The sequence below is a fragment of the Oncorhynchus masou genome, chromosome 25, assembly GCF_036934945.1.
Source record: "Oncorhynchus masou masou isolate Uvic2021 chromosome 25, UVic_Omas_1.1, whole genome shotgun sequence".
In the NCBI taxonomy this organism is placed as follows: domain Eukaryota; kingdom Metazoa; phylum Chordata; class Actinopteri; order Salmoniformes; family Salmonidae; genus Oncorhynchus; species Oncorhynchus masou.
The window spans coordinates 30,748,950-30,768,416 of NC_088236.1; the positions used below are offsets into that span (position 1 = coordinate 30,748,950).

A 19,467-nucleotide genomic window follows, 5' to 3' on the forward strand; every position below is an offset into this window, starting at 1 on the left:
GGAATGTGGAAGACTGTTCACATTATGATGTGGAGAATATACATTCTCAGTGACTGAGGGTTGTTCAAGTGTAGTAGATACCCCACCTTCGTCTCATCTAAACTAGCCTACGTAATCTAAACACTCACGTCTGCCTCCCATCCTAATTGACCATGAAGCTTATTTCTGAGCTGTATGCCACCTCACAATAGATGTGGTTTAAGCAGCATTCTGTGCTTTTACTTACTTACAGTGGCTTGCAAAAGTATTGACCCCCTTGGCATTTTTCCTATTTTTTAATTTCCAACCTGGAATTTAAAAAAGGGGGGGATTGTTTCATTTCATTTACCCAGCATGCCTTCCCCTTTGAAGATGCATATTTTTGTGTGAAACAAATAAAGACTGAGAACTTGAGCATGCATTCACCCCCCACCTTTTGCAGCAATTACAGCTGCAGGTCTCTTGGGGTATGTATCTATAAGCTTGGCACATCTAGCCACTGGGATTTTTGCCCATTCTTCAAGGCAGAACTGCTCCAGCTCCTTCAAGTTGGATGGGTTCCGCTGGTGTACAGCAATCTTTAAGTCATGCCACAAATTCTCAATTGGATTGAGATCTGGGCTTTGACTAAGCCATTCCAAGACATTTAAATGTTCCCCTTAAACCACTCAAGTGTTTCTTTAACAGTATGCTTCGGGTCATCCCTCAAGAATTTCCCTGTATTTAGCACCATCCATTCCTTCAATTCTGACCAGTTTCCCAGTCCCTGCCAATGGAAAAACATCCCCACAGCATGATGCTGCCACCACCATGCTTCACTGCGGGGATGATATTCTCGGGGTGATGAGAGGTGTTGGGTTTGCGCCAGACAGTGCTTTCCTTGATGGCCGAAAAGCTCAATTTTAGTCTCATCGAACTAGAGTACCTTCTTCCATATGTTTGGGGAGTCTCCCACATGGCTTTTGGACACCAAACGTGTTTGCTTATTTTTTTCTTTGAGCAATGGCGTTTTTCTGTCCACTCTTCCGTAAAGCCCAGCTCTGTGGCGTATACAGCTTAAAGTGGTCCTATGGATAGATACTCCAATCGCCGCGGTGGAGCTTTGCAGCTCCTTCAGGGTTATCTTTGGTCTCTTTGTTGACTCTCTAATGAATGCCCTCCTTGCCTGGTCTGTGAAGTTTGGTGGGTGGCCCTCTCTTGGCAGGTTTTTAATTATGGATTTATTGGTCCCCCGTGGGATGTTCAGTTTCAGATATTTTTCATAACCCAACCCTGATCTGTACTTCTCCACAACTTTGTCCTTGACCTGTTTGGAGAGCTCCTTGGTCTTCATATTGCCCCTTTCTTGGTGGTGCCCCTTGCTTAGTGGTATTGCAGACTCGTCTTTCAGAAAAAGTGTGTGTGTGTATATATACTGAGATCATGTGACACTTAGATTGCACACTATTTAACCAATTATCTAACTTCTGAAGGTAATTGGTTGCACCAGATCTTATTTAGGGGCTTCATAGCAAAGGGGGTGAATACATATGCACGTACCACTTTTCAGTTGTACATTTTTTTGAAACAAGTAATTTTTTTCACTTCACCAATTTGGGCTATTTTGTATGTGTACATTATGTGAAATCCAATTTAAATTACTGGTTGTAATGCAACAAAATAGGAAAAGTGCCAAGGGGGGTGAATACTTTTGCAAGGCACTTTAGGTATAACATGGTTTTAATGTGATATACTGGGCCACGGATGTTCAAAATGCCTTGTTCCCTTGCTGCTGAATCTATTAATGTTTCTATGAAAAGCTTCTCATCTACTGTGGGAATCCTCTTGCCAAATTCACTTCAGAAAGTGACAGCTGTTAGCTGTCATGTTTTTTTAATCAACTATCTTCCCATAGCTTGGCAGCTTATTTGAAGGGGCCTTACAGAGAGGGAGTGCAGATGCAGAGTTAGTCTTACGCCCTGCTAGGCTGCAGTGCAAGCCTAGTGGAAATCCTTGGACCTTGACTTCCTCAAACTCCTGTTTTGGTTCTTTCATCCCAATACTGTACCAGGAGTATAAACGTTCCAGTGTTGACCAATAAAAATCCCTGGATGAAGACATCAAACTTGTACAAGTTTAGTTGATGTAGAATGAGCTATTGAGAGCACTTGTCAACGCAAGCATATGCCATCATTTCTTTTGTTCTCATTAGTATACAAGAATACACACTTGGACTGGCTCGTTGAAAAGAGTGGCCTTTGTCCTCTGGAACCCCTAAGAAGAATGATTCCATCAGAATTCAAAGCATGAAGCTGGCATTCAGGTAAGGAAGGTGGCCGGCTGTGGGCCTGCTGGCCGGCAGTGGGTATGTTGGCTACATTTTACCCTGTACCAGGTTCCTTTCAATATTTTGTTGGCTGCCTGACTGATATTGCTTTGTTCTTGATGCTTCACAGTAGTGTTATTCAAGTATTCCTGTTTCTGAATGTCATCCAAAAAAACTAAGTGTTGCTTTAGTAATGATTGATGGGGTTGAATAAATCATTTATATGTGGGGATCATTTCAAGTTCCTTTTAAGACAGGTATTCCCAAACTGGGGTACTGGGGGTACACCAAATAAAGTGATTCACATTTAAAAAAATATTTTACATTTTCCAACATGGCAATACATTTTGTTGAGTTTATTTCCCCTTGCCTGAGTAGCCTCGTTTCACTGCTAAAAATATAATTAAACCATCTAGTGTTCAGCGAAATGACGTCAAATATAGGTAGCCTAGTCAAATAATTAACATCCAGTCACGTTAATCGTTACTCTCACGGGAATTCCACTAACGGTCCGTATGTAGCCAAACATTGCTGTTGCTCATGTTGGTATCTGTACTGATGGCGCAATAGCCATGACAGGGAGACTGAGTGGTAACGCTCGTGCAAGCAGTTGCTCCCGACGCCACTTGGCTACACTGCAGCATCTGAGAGGCTCTTGCTGCCAAGGGAATGCCTGACAGCTTGAAAGATGTTTTGGACACTACAGTGAAAATGGTTAACTTTGTTCAAGAAAGGCCCCTGAACTAGTGTGCATTTTCTGCACTGTGCAATGATATGGGCAGTGACAATGTAACTATTTTACAGAGACAATGTAACGCTTTTTGCTGGTTATCAAGGGGCAAAGTATTGACATGTTTTTTGTTTTAAATTGAGAGATACGAGCTTAGTTTTTACTGACGGTAATGTTCACGTCTGACCGCTTGCATGATGAGTTTTATACGACTAGCCTATCTGGGTGATGTTATTTTTCGCCGAAATGATCTAAATCTAGGATTACAGGGACTCCGCAACTATATTCAGTGTGCGGGACAAAATTGAGGCTGTGATTTAAGAAGTTCGAGCTCTTCTCTGTCTGCATTAACAATGACAACACACAGGTCTTTCCATCATTGTATGATTTTGTGTGCAAATGAACTCAAGCTTATGGACAATGTCAAATGTGATAAGGTTCCTTGCTATGAGTGAGATGGGTGTGCAATTATGCAGGTACTTTCCAGAAACCGACAACAAACTGGATTCGTTATCCCTTTCGTACCCTGCCTCTAGTCCCCTTACCGATATCTGAACCAGAGAGCCTCATCGAAATTACAACAAGCGGTTCTGTGAAAATTGTATTTAATCAGAAGCTGCAGCCAGATTTCTGGATTTGATCTGCGTTCAGAGTATCCTGCTCTGTAAAGACGTTTATGCCCTTTGCAACCACGTACCTATGCGAGAGTGGATTCTCAGCCCTCACTAGCATGAAAACTAAATACAGGTACAGACTGTGTGGAAAATGATTTGACTGACACACTCTCCAATACAACCCAACATTGCAGAGTTATGTGCATCCTTTCAAGCACACCCTTCTCAATAACATTGTTCGATAAACAAATAAGGTTTAATATAGAAGATGGTTAAATAATGATGTTAAATAATGAGCCCTGGTCCTATAAGAGCCCTGTCACTTCCCACGAGCCAGGTTGTGACAAACTCGCACTCATTCTTATGTTTAGTGTGTGGCAGGCTTGCAAATGTTTTTTTTTGCCATCATTGTAAGTGTGCTGACTCTGGTGCTAGAGGGGGTACGCAGCTGGATTGAATGTTTTGAAGGGGTACAGGACTAGTTTGGGAACCACTGCGTTAAGGGATACATTAACCAATTAACACTAAAAATAACTAGTTTTGAGTCTCCGGAGGTATTGCAGGTGCTGTGGGATATTTTCTTTAAAAAAAATTGAATGTGAATATTGCTAGCAACAGAAACCAATTGAATTAAATACAGTAGAAAATAGAATAAAACTGCTGGTAAGCTTTGACATGGGTATACACTTTTGCCAACCCATGACTGAACTTTGTTAAACCAGCTAAAAAACTGCTCTTAGTGAAAACGTGTTTGGAGTTACCTTTCTAGCTCAAGGAGTACCGGTACTGAGTCAATGTGCAGGGGTATGATGATGTTGAGTTAATATGTACATGTAGGTAGGGGTAAAGGTGACTAGGCAATCACGATAGACAAACCGTAGCAGCAGCGTATGTGAAAGTGTCTATCTGCAAGTGTCTCGTGTGTGTTGGAGTGTCATGTATGTGTGGGTAGAGAGTCTGTCCAAATAAAAAGGGGGTCAATGCAAATAGTCAGGTAGCCATTTGATTAACTGTTCAAGCCATAAGACTGCCGGGGGTAGAAGCTGTTCAGGAGCTTTTTGGTCCGAGACTTGGCACTCTGGTACCGCTTGCCGTGCGGTAGAAGAGGGAGAAAAAGATGTTCTCAATGGTGCAGCTATAGAACTTTGAGGATCTGAGGTACCATGCCAAATCTTTTTGGCCTCCTGAAGGGGAAGAGGCGTTGTCGTGCCCGCTTCACGGTTGTGTTGGTATGTTTGGACCATGATAGGTCCTTAATGATGTGGACACCCAGGAACTTGAAGATATCAACCCACTCCACTATAGCCCTGTTGATGTGAATTGGGGCGTTCCCGTCACTCTGTTTCCTGTAGTTGACGATCAGCTGAAGCGTTACAGATACTGCGCTAGAAATGTAAAGGTAATTTCCAATTTGAGCTGAGATATGCAGCATTTACTTATCGTCAATGAAGGTGTTAGAGTTGAGTGGGTGAACAGGGACTGGGTGGGTGAACAGGGACTACAGGAGGGCTCTAAGCACACACCCCTGAGGGACCCCGTGTTGAGGGTCAGTGTGGCTGATGTGTTGTTGCCTACCCTCACCACCTGTCAGGAAGAGGGAGGTGTTCAATCCCAGAGTCCTTAGCTTAGTGATGAACTTGGAGAGCACTATGGTGTTGAATGCTAAACTGTAGTCAATGAACAGCATCCTCATGTAGATGTTCCTTTTCTCCTTGTGGGAAAGGGAAGTGTGGCGTGCAATAGCAATGGTGTCATCTGGATCTGTTGGGGCGATATGTGAATTGGAGTGAGCAGGGCAAGGGTCTACAACCTTCTAGCAAGAGAGCTACTTAAAAAAAAGAGTGCTTACGAGCTACAACTTTTTTTCCCTAGCATTCAAATAGGCACACTCTTCTCTTTGCCTCACCCCTGCAACTCTTACCTGGGTCCTTAGTGTACAATAGGAACTAGTGCACTGTTTTCTGTCAATATACCTGGTAAAATGGTTAATAAACAACTCTAAAGGGGGCCGTATAAAATCTGTTACACCCCCCCCCCCCTAAAATGGTATATTTTCCCAAATGATGTACTGTTTTTTTTTTTTTTTTTACTCTCAAAATTACAATTACCCAAGGAGAAAGAGCAAAATTGGATGTTCTGACTACATGGCAAGACATTTCTTGTTAGGTCTGGAAGAAAACTAACATTTTCATTCTTCAGTGTAATTGCGCATCTAGCGAGTGAGGAATGTGCCTTCTAATGTTCAGGTCTAATGATGGTTCTGTACTGCTGCTGCTCATTTCCTGGCAAAGCTAGAAAATAACATACTAGATACAAATGAAACTTCTGCCAGGTAAGCCTACTTTGCAGTTAACATTTAGTTGAAGGTTTTAGGTAAAGTATTTCTGTCAATCAACAAGACGGTTATCACATCAACTGGCTACACAAGAAGTGATGGACAAACGCATGCACCACAGACAGATGGGCAATACTGCTGGAAATGAATTGCCAGATATTGTGTTACGTTTGGCTTTTTAAGCCAATAGTGGCTAACCAGGGGTGGGATAATGTCAATGTTGCATTGATTAGATAGTAGCTGGGAGCGTGCGGTGTCTAAAATTTGTGAAATTTATGATCGTTTGCAGTGGAACACGTGTGAATTGCATGTAGTGTACTTTCAGAATTGTTTGGCGAGCTACTCATACGTGTGCTGGTAGCTCGCATTCAACCTGTTGGAGACCCCTGGTCTAGGGTGCCTGGGATGAGTGTGTTGATGTGAGCCATGACAAGCCTTTCAAATCATTTCATGGCTACAGATGTGAGTGCTATGGGGCGATAGTAATTTAGACAGGTTACCTTGGTATTCTTGGGCACAGGGACCATGGTGGTCTGTTTGAAACATGTACACATCCTGATAATCCGTCTGGCCTTGTGAATGTTAACCTGTTTAAAGTTCTTACTCGCATCACCTAGAGAGTGATCACAGTCGTCTGGAACCGCTGGTGCTCTCATGCATGGTTCGGTGTTGCTAGCCTCCAAGCTAGCATAAGGCATTTAGTTTGTCTGGTACGCTCACGTCACTGGGCAGTTCTCGTGGCTGGGGTTCTCTTTGTAATCTGTGATAGTTTGCAAGCCCTGCCACATCCAACGACCATCAGAGCCGGTGTAGTAGCATTTTATCTTAGTCCTGTATTGACGCTTTGCCTATTTTTAGGAGTATCTTAAGTGTCGCAATAGGCTATGGTAGATGACACTTTCTCTTCCAATTATTATTTAGAATGTGAAAATAATGATTACTTCTCCTTTCCATTCAGTCATCTAATGAAAAGATAAGTGTGCTAACGTACGATGGTTTGCCTTGGAGGGGGTCCCTGTTCTATATCGATTCATTATCTTGCCATGCACTCAGTGACATGTTGTCCAGCCAGGACTCCTTTCAGCCAGGGTAAATTGCCAGTGATTCTGTTGAGACCCCATCCAGTACCCAGGTGGCATCCCAACAGTGAGGAACTGCGTCAGAAGCCTTTCAAGGGAATTTCCCCTTTAGGTGGCTTTGTTTCCACTGCTGATGGACAGGGCAGCATTATGTTCTGCCTCTGTGTGCTGAAATGGCTTCAAATGGATCCATTGTCCAGCATGCAATACACAGAGGAGCAAGAGGAAGCAGTGTGAAAACCTCAAACCATGACATGGTTTACACAACCAACCTTTATCAACTCGTTGCAAGCACTATGGAGAAGATGTTTTCGGCCTCTGCACCCTTTCAGTGCTTTACTATTTTGACTCGTTCTGTGCAAATTCAGACTGAGGCAAGTTCAAGACCAAAATAATGGTTGCAACCCCACTTGGAAGAAAAATACATGGTTAGGAACTGTGAAAGCAACTTTTTGTAGAATGTACTGCATTTAATAAAGATAGTGCTTCTGCTGAGAGCTTCACCTAATCCTTGAATTATCTGGCCTATTCACCACAAGGTTAAACATTTTATCTGACCTTCCCCATAGGTCTATGCCATTTTTATACACTTCCTTAGGTCTGACCGGGTTATTCAACAGCTCACCATAATAAGTGGGGTGTTGTTTATCCTGTTATCAAGTAAGCCCAATAGAGTAGGCTGTGAGGTCTATGACAACATGAGGTAGGGGCAGAATTCTGCTCTTTCACTATCAGTGTATCACTCAAGAATGTGGCTGTTTTAGTGCAGAACTGTCAATGTAGTGTCTGCTCAAAGATCATAGCATATTGTAAAGCCAAAATGAATCATATTCAGTCAAAACACTTGAAAAACGTAATAGTTCTGCCTTGTCAGGCATGGTGGCAGAAAGTGGTGGGCACATGTCCAAATGGAGCTCGTCACGAATAAAAGGATGTTGAGATGAGCTCAATCCAATTAAAAGTACACCGCTCTGCTCTTTTGTTTCCATCATTGAAAATAGTCAACCAGTTATGTTTTACAACAACAGTGTCTGAGTTTGATGGATAATTTAAATCAGAAAACTGCATCTGGTCTTTCATCTTCTATGCTTTGAACATTTTGCCAGGCCACTGATAACAGATTGAACATGATCCACAATCTCTATAAATTAATAGGTTACATGTATATTAATGGTGCTTAATTGTTTATTTGTAGAGTAGCTTAATATCTGGTTTTTGATAGGCCCAACCATTCATAATAATTTCCACCAGTCTCAGACATACACGTGTGGGTTAATGTGGTAACCTAATGGGCTACTATCTGTATAAATGCTACTACTAGCCTATTTGTTTTTAGGGACTGGATGTGGTTTTAGTTAAACTTGACTAAGAAAATAGGTAGGCATTAAAGTCCACCCACTGGGTACAGACATCAATTCAACTTCTATTTCACGTAAATTCAACGTAATTTCGTTGAAATTATGTGGAAACGTTGATTCAAAACATCGTCTGCCAAAAAAGAAGTACTCTGAGTGGACTTTTTAGTCCGACTTAGGAGGTGCGCACAACATCCACCGCTTCAGAGTATATTACTCGCTAATGTTCAACACTGGATAAAAAAAGGGCAGGGGTGTATGTTTCATGATTATGTCATGACGTTGGCCTGGGGGTAGGTTTATGACAGTCATAAATACCTCTCCCCCCCCCTTTTCCTCTCTGACCTACTGATGTTACATTTGCAAACACCTTGGTTAACGTAGAGATTCTGGAAACATCAGAAGGTGGGGGTGGAATGAACTATATTCTGGTAATCCGACCAATTGAACATATGTGGTGGTACTTAATAAATATGATGACAGTTCGGTTGTCATCTGAGACGTTCTCATCAATGATAAGACGACAAACTCTACAGTGGAAAGTCTACACATCAGAGTTATCGGATTCACATGGAATTGTTGTTCAAATTAAATGTTTGAATATGAAATTATTTGATGGGATGAAATGTGATTTTAGCTTCTAAAATGTGAGAATTGTTTTTTTAAAGGTTAGGGCTCTGCTCAATCAGTGGGCCGCACCTGTGAAGGGACATGGGCTATAAAACTTTTCAAACACGCCCTCCTCTCCCTTCCTATATAAAGCCTTGACGACAAAAAACCTGCTGTTCCGAGGATGTGAGGACGACGGTCCGATGTCAGAACGGTTCAGATAATAACTACAGAACGAAGCCAACATCAGCGTGAGCTTTGGTTGCGAATGTATGAACTTTTTATAGTCACTGCCACGTATATTCCCGCTCAAGCAGATACCACGACAGCCCTCAAAGAACTTCACGGGACTTTATGCAAACTTGAAACCACATATCCCGAGGCGCATTTATTGTAGCTGGGGATTTTAACAAAGCAAATTTGAGGAAAACATTACCGAAGTTCTATCAACACATTGACTGTAGTACTCGCGCTGCTAAAACACTTGACCACTGTTACTCCAACATCCAGGATGCCTACAAGACCCTCCCTTTGGCAAATCAGATCACAACTCAATTTTGCTCCTCCCTTCCTATAGGCAGAAAGTCAAACAGGAAGTACCCGTGCTAAGGACAATTCAACACTGGTCTGACCAATCGGAATCCACGCTTTAAGATCGTTTTGATAACGCGGACTGGGATATGTTCTGTGTTGCCTATGAGAACAACAAACTCAGTTATCGTATCAGTGTGTTTGTCTATCAGGAAGTGTATAGGTGATGTACCCACTGAATATTAAAACCTACCCTAACCAGAAACAGTGGCTAGTTGGCAGCATTCACGCAAAACTGAAAGCGCGAACCATCGCATTTAAACATGGCAAGGTGACTGGGAATATGGCCGAATACAAACAGTGTAGTTATTCCCTCAGTAAGGCAATCAAACAGGCAAAACGTCAGCATAGAGAAAGTGGAGTCGCAATTCAACGGCTCAGACACGAGACGTATGTGGCAGGGTCTACAGACAATCACGGACTACAAAGGGAAAACCAGCCACGTCGTGAACACTGACGTCTTGCTTACTGACAAGCTAAACACCTTCTTCGCCTGATTTGGGGATAACACAGTGCCACCGATGCGGCCCACTACCAAGGACTGTGGACTCTCCTCCGTGGCTGACGTAAGACATTTAAGCGTGTTAACCGATGGCATCCCGAGCCGCGTCCTCAGAGCATGCGCAGACCAGCTGGCTGGAGTGTTTACGGATATATTCAATCTCTTCCTATCCCCACATGCTTCAAGATGTTCACCATGGTTCCTGTCACCAAGGAAAATAAACTAAATGACTGTCGCTCGTGGCACTCACTTCTGTCATCATGAAGTGCTTTGAGAGGCTAGTTAAGGATCATATCACCTCCACCTTAACTGACACCCTAGACCTACTTCAATTTGCTTACCACCCCAGTAGATCTGCAGATGATGCCATCACACTGCACACTGCTCTATCCCATCTGGACAAGAGGAATACCAATGTAAGAATGCTGTTCATTGACTATAGCTCAGCATTCAACACCATGGTACCCTCCAAGCTCATCATTAAGCTTGAGGCCCTGGGTCTGAACCCCACCCTGTGCAACTGGGACCTGGACGTCCTGATAGGCCGCCCCCAGGTGGTGAAGGTAGGAAAAAACACCTCTACTTTGCTGATCCTCAACACTGGGGCCCCACAAAGATGTGTGCTCAGCCCCCTCCTGTACTCCCTGTTCACCCATGACTGCATGGCCATGCACAGCTCCAACTCAATCATCAAGTTTGTAGACGACAACAGTAGTAGGCCTGATTACAACAATGACGAGACAGCCTACAGGGAGGAGATGAGGGCCCTGGGAGTGTGGTGCAAGGAAAATAACCTCTCACCCAAAGTCAACAAAACCTAAATGGAAACGGCAGAGGTAGCACCCCCCTATCCACATCGACGGGACCGCAGTGGATTAGGTGGAAAGCTTCAAATTCCTCAGAGTACACATCACTGACAAACTGAAATGGTCCACCCACACAGACAGTGTGGTGAAGGTGCAACAGCGCCTCTTCAACCTCAGGAGGCTGAAGAAATTTGGCTTGGCAACTAAAACCCACAAACTTTTACAGATGCACAATTGAGAGTATCCTGTCGGGCTGTATCACGGCCTGGTACAGCAACTGCACCGCCCGCAACCGCAGAGCTCTCCAGAGGGTAGTGTGGTCTGCCCAATGCATCACAGGGGGCAAGCTACCTGCCCTCCAGGACACCTACAGCACCCGATGTCACAGGAAGGACAAAAAGATCAAGGACTACAACCACCCAAGCCACTGCTTGCCCACCCCACTATCATCAAGGAGAGGTCAGTAGAGGTGCATCAAGGCTGGGACCGAGAGACCGAAACAGCTTCTATCTCAAGGCCATCAGACTGTTAAATAGCCATCACTAGCCCACTAGAGGCTGCTGCCCTATACACACAGACTTGAAATCACTGTCCATTTTAACAATGGAACACTAGTCACTAATAATGTTTACATTTTGCATTACTCATCTCATCTGTATCCTATTCTAATCTATTTTAGTCTATGCCGCTCTGACATTGCTTGTCCGAGTATTTATATATTCTAATTCCATTCCTTTTAGATTGTGTATATTGTTAGATATTACTGCACTGTTGGAGCAAGAAACACAAGCATTTCACTACACCCACAATAACATCTGCTAAACACTTGTATGTGAGAAATAACATTTGATGTGTGCTCACACCTGCTTTACTTAACAAAGGGCACATCTCAATAGATGGTCCGGGTATCCTCATGGCATTCCTCTTTTGTTCTCCACCTCTCCTCTAATGACAGGTTGGTTGTTTAGCTACAAAATCAACGCCAAAGATTTGTAAAACTAACCCAAGATAGACCACGGCCTGTTTCCAATAGGAGCAAATGAATCATAGTGGGCAGAACAAGCAAGGTGGGCAGAGCCAAGCACGAGCGAGCGAAAGTCTGTTGGCGTGTTCTAGCATGTATTTGCATATTTCTGTAAGGAAACGCCTACTCTGAAGCACGCATGTGCAATAACTCAATTCGGCCATGCACTACTAAACAATGCAATTGTTTAAAGCTTTCGCAAAGGGTAAAGTCTACAAAACAGAAAATTGTATTGAGATCAAATGTTTAATCGATTAGTAAATTAGCATTTCACTCCATCTTCTCCCACTGCCGGCCACTGAGTTTCCTCTCACCACCATATTTGGTAATGAGTAGAAACGCCAACAGGATTTCTCAGTTATACATCTGGTGAAATATCTATTATTGTATCTGTACTGACTGACGCGTGCGAACTATGGGGCAAAACAGGCTGGTGGCTTAGATTGTTGACATGTAAACTATATTTCTTCGCCGAAGTTTATTGAAAACAGATACATTTGCACAATGAGCACTTGTCTTTCAAATACATCGTTACAGTTGTTGGTTACCTAGCAAGTGCATTTGTGCCAAAATAACATTGACATGAAATCAGTCAAGAAGACATGGTATCAATAACTAGCTGAAACGAGTCACTTACGATTCCCCACATGGCAGTTTCTTGTCATTGTTGGTAGCTATCTGGCCATCCAGAATTACAACTCGCGAACTTCTGCTCCATTGAAGCGTGCACATCGTTGTGATATTTGTCATCTAACCCATCAGTTCATGCAAGCAAGCGGGAGAAGGATGACATGAGACTCAGCGGGCCCCATCAGACCAACAAATCCTTGAATGGCCTACTATACCATGAAGTTTGCACTTGTCTAAAGAAACACTTGCTCAAAACACATTGTTTTACCATAGTGGGTGTACATTACTGTATTTACACCTGGGATATTGTTTTTCAGAAATTGTTGGAATGTGTCTTTAATAACTGGGTGCCGTGGGCGGAGCTCCGAAGTTCATGACACAACATTGACAACAACTGCTTGATCTGGTCGCGCGGGGCAGAAGGAACTGTTCTGGCGCAGGCAGCAAGTATAAATCCAATTACAACGAAGATAGATAGAAATCCTGTCCTGCTATTTCTCAGCAGACATGGAAGATACGTCTATCTTTGAGCAGGAGTTAAGACGACAGACGACTCCCGCTATCAACCAAAAGCGGGCAAGTTAAAAACAGCAGAAACAAATGATCAAGATGAATTATACGACCGACTTCTTCAGCGACATATACAATACAACACCGTATCAGTAAGCTGTTTGTAACACACGCAAAGGATTTTGCCATCGCGTCTAACGGAGTTCTTCCGCGGACTATTTCTGGAATTCGATCGTTATCATGGAAATGTACACTGACGTCCTACTTGTCACTGCAAATGTTGGATCATTATTCGACAATGTAAGTATTAAACACATGTTTACTTGACTATATACTGTTTTAAGTCACTTTGAATGGTGATTATTATTTTTTTTCAGTGGAACAGCGATATTCCTATGGAAGCAGTTAGACCTGCCGGAGAACACTAGAACCGTACAAGACCAAATTCTACTGCCTGTAACAACATTCCATAGATTCGAATGAAGACAAATTCAAATCCCAGTCTGTCACCGGGCATGCGATCCAATCCACTATTTAAATTGATCATTAATAGGCCATAAAATGAGTTATTTTTCAACATCAGGCTTCCTTTGACTATTCATTTTCATCACGAAAACCGTTATTTATGTAGCCTAAATGGTTTATTTTCAATCGATATGTGGATCATAACTTTTAAGTCACTTCACGCGCTGTAGCTGCGCCTTGGGACACTGTTATTGCGGCTTCTGACGACATAATTGTTTTGTTATTTACTTCGTTCGGCCTATACAACTGCAAGTCCTCTGCCTAGTTATCCTCATTCCGTATTTTCCGAGGTTTTTTTGCGGCATGATTATTGAGGTTGCGTGAGTGTTCTCACATCAGATCCGCGGAAAGAACCATTAAGCAACAACGGGTCCAATACAGTTTAAATCAAACAGGAAATTGATGGCGTGTAACAACGTCACATTTAAAGGAGAAGTTAACTCTCTTTTTTTTTTTAAGAACTTGATGTTTGACTCACCCTGAAAGTAGTCTATGGGCCAGGATAAACTAGTCTATCGTTCTGTTTTTGATAGGGCAATATTTAGATTTCTGCCTAAATAGATGTAACTATTTTTCATGGCCATAAATAATAACTGGCAATGTTGCATAATTTTTTAGAAAGGTCTAGTCAGGAACTCGCCTTTCTGGTAAAAAAATAGTTTATACATTGCTGAGGTGTACTCACTTTTGAAGACACAAGCTCAAGTACATAGTACATATATTATGAAAAATCATGATTCCCCTATTCAACAAAAGTGGGGCAATAGGGCTTGAAATGACAAATGCATTCTAAATACAGTAACAAAATGATAAGCAACTTACTATAAGATTTCACCTTTCTTATAACTGTCAAATATGATCATAAAGTACAATATTGGCACCATTTCATATAACTGAAAACAGAGAATTTTCTCAAACATCCACTGAGCACTGCAGACACCATTGAAATGTGTGCAGGCTTGTCACAACTGGGCAATTCCATGGTAATGGAATGAGACTCCTATTTTTCACTTAAAATGTATGCCAAACAAAAACCAATGACTTTAAAGTTTAACAAACCATACAGCTCAATGCACAATAACTACTTTTAACAATTTTCACTGAACATTTTACAAGGCACATTTACTGAAATCTCTTCATTTGTTAAGTGACCAGATTATCAAAAACCTTAAATATCTCCTTTGAATTAAGATTAAAAGATGTCTGCAGAAATAATAAGGTGCTAGCTATGACATGACACCTTGAGTTTGAAAAAAATAATATTTTGGTTATTAAACTACAGTAAGGGAAGTGGATTTATACCAAGTAACAGCGGTAACAGAATGTTCTTCATGGGTCCCTGATCTGTACTACACAGAAATGCATAATTATGGATATAAATTTAATTCTCTTCATGGTGATGTATCCTAAATAGGTAGAAATATGCAATATCCTTCTTTGCATATTTGGGTATTATTCCACACACAGGCTATTATTTTAATGAGCTCTGCCACCAAACGACCAAATTTGGTTGGTCTAAATTGGACCAAATATGAACCAATCAAAGACGTCCATGTTTCACTAGTTTGGACATCAAAGTACAGCACAGTAGAGCTCAGTATAGTACATTACAGCACAGTACAGTAGAGCTCAGTATAGTACATTACAGCACAGTAGAGCTCAGTATAGTACATTACAGCACAGTAGAGCTCAGTATAGTACATTACAGCACAGTAGAGCTCAGTATAGTACATTACAGCACAGTAGAGCTCAGTATAGTACATTACAGCACAGTAGAATAAAGTCTAGTTCAAGTCAAACGTTTGACCATTTTAATGAAAAACAATCTCAGGAGGGTACTTCATTGTTACTCAGAAATGATTTGAAATTGAGAAAATCTGCATCGGACTTAAGAAACATCAAACCAAATATGGAGTTGATTTCAGTTGTTTTGGACATTGCAACATGACATTTAGCAGATGCTTTTATCCAAAGCAACTCCCCCCCCCCCCCTTTTCATATGGGTGGTCCTGGTGTCGAACCCACTTTCTTGGGTTCCACTGTCTCATATTCCCCTATCCATTCTCTACCAACTGAGCTACAGAGGACTATCTATCTTACATTTATTTTTAGCTAGCGGTGGCAAAAGTTAGTTGAACTTTGTAATGGATGTTTAAGGAACTGAACCATGGATTGCCTTTGCTCCTGGCCCATTGACTATTTTCAGGTTTTGGTACCATCTACCATCAAGTTGTAAAATAGTGCACTTCTCCGTTTTAAGTTATTGCGGCGAAAGTGCAGTGCATAACTTTTTCAGTCACAAAGCTCCCTCTGCTTCAGCTACTATATAATTTGTAACCTAGGCTACAGTGTTGGCAATTAGATTTGTTTGCCTATAGCATATTGTTTCAATAACGTGGGCCTAACACCTGCTATTACTGTGTAACAACATATCAAAAACAATGCTGGTACCAGAGTAGGCCTACAGTGTTACTACATAAGTACTTTACACATGTATAGACTGAAATGTAGTAGACTGATCATGGTCAGCATGGAATTGCCCAGACTTGGGTGTACTCACATTATGCACACTGTGCAGTAGCCTAATGCAATTACCTCTGTTCCCTAGACAACATTTATTGTGAATTTACTTATTTCCTTTCATTCTGAGGAAGGCAGTGACAAACACTGTGAGGCTGAAGTGTTTGCACATTTTATTTTCTTTGAACTAATTCTGATTTTCCACTAAATCTGGCCAAATATTTCACGAGACTAGTGGTGGGAACACTAACACTAAGGTAACCTGCCTAAATGACTACCGACCCGTAGCACTTACATTTGTAGCCATGAAATGCTTTGAAAGGCTGGTCATTCCTCACATCAACACCATTATCCCAGAAAACCTAGACCCACTCCAATTTGCATACTGCACCAACGGATCCACAGATGACGCATTCTCTATTGTACTCCACACTGCCCTTTCCCACCTGGACAAAAGGAACACCTACGTGAGAATTCTATTAATTGACTACAGCTCAGCGTTCAACACCATAGTGTCCTCAAAGCTCATCACTAAGCTAAGGACCCTGGGACTAAACACCTCCCTCTGCAACTGGATCCTGGACTTCCTAACGGGCCGCCCCCAGGTGGTAAGGGTAGGTAACAACACATCCACCACGCCAATCCTCAACACGGGGGCCCCTCAAGTGTGTGTGCTCAGTTCCCTCCTGTACTCCCTGTTCACTCATGACTGCATGGCCAGGTACGACTCCAACACTATCATTAAGTTTGCTGATGACACAACAATGGTAGGCCTAATCACCGACAATGATGACAGCCTTTAGGGAGGAGGCCTGACCATGTGGTGCAAGGACAACAACCTCTCCCTCAACGTGATCAAGACAAAGGAGATGATTGTGGACTACAGGAAAAGGAGGACTGAGTACATCCCCATTCTCATCGACGGGGCTGTAGTGGAGCAGGTTGAGAGCTTCAAGTTTCTTGGTGTCCACATCACCAACAAACTAACATGGTCCAAACACACCAAGACAGTCGTAAAGAGGGTACGACAAAAGCTATTCCCCCTCAGGAGACTGAAAAGATTTGGCATTGGTCCTCAGATCCTCAAAATATTTTACAGCTACACCATTGAGAGCATCCTGACTGGTTGCATCACTGCCTGGTATGGCCACTGCTCGGCTTCCGGCACTACAGAGGATAGTGCGTACTGCCCAGTACATCACCGGAGCCAAGCTTCCTTCTATCCAGGACCTCTATACCAGGCGGTGTCAGAGGATAGCCCTAAAAAATTGTCAAAGACTCCAGCCACCCTAGTTGTCGACTGTTCTCTTAGCTACTGCACGGCAAGCGGTACCGGAGCGCCAAGTGTAGGTCCAAGAGGCTTCTGAACAGCTTCTACCCCCAAGCCATAAGACTCCTGAACAGATAATTAAATGGCTACCCAGACTATTTGCACTCCCCCCCCCCCTTCTACGCTGCTGCTACTATGCATAGTCACTTTAATAACTCTACCTACATGTACATATTACCTTGTCACCGGTGCCCCTGCACATTGACTCTGTATAGGTACCCCCTGTATATAGTCTACATTTTTGGGGGGGTTATTTCCTTAACTGCATTGTTGGTTAAGGGCTTGTAAAGTAGGCATTTCACTGTAAGGTCTACACCTGTTGTATTCGGCGCATGTGACAAATTAAATTAAATTTAATGGTCAGTGGGGGCCATGCAGAATCTGATGTTGGGTCATGATCTAGAGCTAGGCTACTATGCTGGAAGATTTTATTCACATACTCTGCTTGCAGGCACCAGGGACCCTTGTTGTCACAATTACTTGTAATATATACATTTACCTATCTGTGTGATCTTAAGCATCTCAGATACCTTCCCAGCTGACACACTGATAGTGATAGGCTACTGGAAACACCACTGCCACAGCCTTATTAGTCACATGGTGTGTATTGTGATTTGAGATCATGGAGACGGTTGCCTTAATGATATGATACTTTGTGTGTGTGGAAATAATAGTAAGGAATCAATATAATATATGAGTAGAGAGTGATTCCTCATGAAACCCAGGACAAAAAAAGGCTAGGATTTGTGGGATTTTCATGAAATGTAATCAGTAAAATAGTCCTTTGGAGGAAGAATTGTTGACACAATTGTATCTAAAAGTATAATTGTGAAATAATTTATCAAAGTTGGCATATTTATTACATTTTGGCCTTCCGCAAGCTCATTGGCTCATTTATTAGCATTGGTTAGAAAATGTTGCCAGCATGTTATGTAGTTCAACAAGTGGATTATTTTGCTCTTCACTCCAGTCACTTTGTAGCCGAGGCCTACTCCTGACCAAAACCCTGTGATGTGTCTTAATCAATTAATGTGATTTTGTTTCACTGAATCTCTGTCAGTATATTTGGTTAATTCTATGGCGGGGCAAATAAGTGGAAGTGGTGTAGCTCATCTATTTGTTTGCTCATCTATCACTGATCAGAAACATTTAGCATGTAATAATGTAGCCTAAATCTAGTGTAGGTCTATTATTTTGCTGGGTCGCGTTTAGGAAACTCCACAAGCCTGCAGAGGTTGTGAAATATGAACGAGACTTCAGTGCTTCAATATAGATTGCTATTATTTCAATGTTAGACCCTACACCTGCTCTCTAACAAAGCAGAGTGAAGGTAAGAAAGATATGAAATGCGGATCAAAAAAAGCATGGTCATGCCTTGGGCTCTATTTTCAAAATATATCTTTTTTTATGACAGCGGTTGCCATGATGCAAGTTGTGGTAAAAATATAATTAGTATTTTAGTTATTTCATTATATTCTTAACCTAGTATGAAATATGAATGTGTTGACTGTGATCGGGGTAGCCTAAGTGTGTCTTGTCGGTTTAATTAATAAAATAACTATTGAGTACATGCTGCAGCCATATAGTCTGCACAGATCAGTAACATCACCAGTAACATCACCAGTAACATCAACTCAAAATGTGCCATTCTATTCTTTTGCAAATACATTTTATTAGTCTTATAATGTTTCTTGGGAATTGCCTAAAGAAATTCATGGATTTATTTTTGATGGTGTATATTCTCAATAGATTTATTCAAATAGACGCCCACCCACATCTGCATTCCACTAATATCATTCGTTGCCGGCATGCTCATGGGAGTTATAAAGTATGGTAAAAATGGGCCTGTTTGTAAGGAGGTCATATAAACATTGCTCAATTTGTTTTACAAGTGAAATACCATAAATCCTATCTGAAAGCAGTATCATATTACAGAGCAAGTGGTAAAGCTTCATATGACACTAATGTTTGCTTTGTAACACCAACAGATGGAACACTATGGAGTCTTAAAGGAGGCCTGGGT

General features: G+C 42.0%; 1 protein-coding gene across 4 annotated transcripts in view; it reads left to right on the plus strand.

Annotated features, from left to right (window-relative positions):
* Window positions 1-61: 61 nt before the first annotated feature.
* The window catches only part of LOC135514101 (inositol polyphosphate-5-phosphatase A-like), a 57,296-nt gene continuing 37,890 nt past the window's right edge, over window positions 62-19,467 (plus strand). For 2 of the 4 annotated variants that reach the window (XM_064937306.1, XM_064937308.1), the window contains exons 1-2: window positions 12,929-13,369; window positions 19,433-19,465. In XM_064937306.1, the coding sequence (XP_064793378.1) occupies window positions 13,310-13,369; window positions 19,433-19,465 (93 nt within the window). In that variant the 5' untranslated portion in view covers window positions 12,929-13,309. Of the gene's footprint in view, window positions 2,282-12,928; window positions 13,370-19,432; window positions 19,466-19,467 lie in introns of those variants that run through there. The other 2 variants (XM_064937309.1, XM_064937307.1) reach the window with 2 other exon arrangements.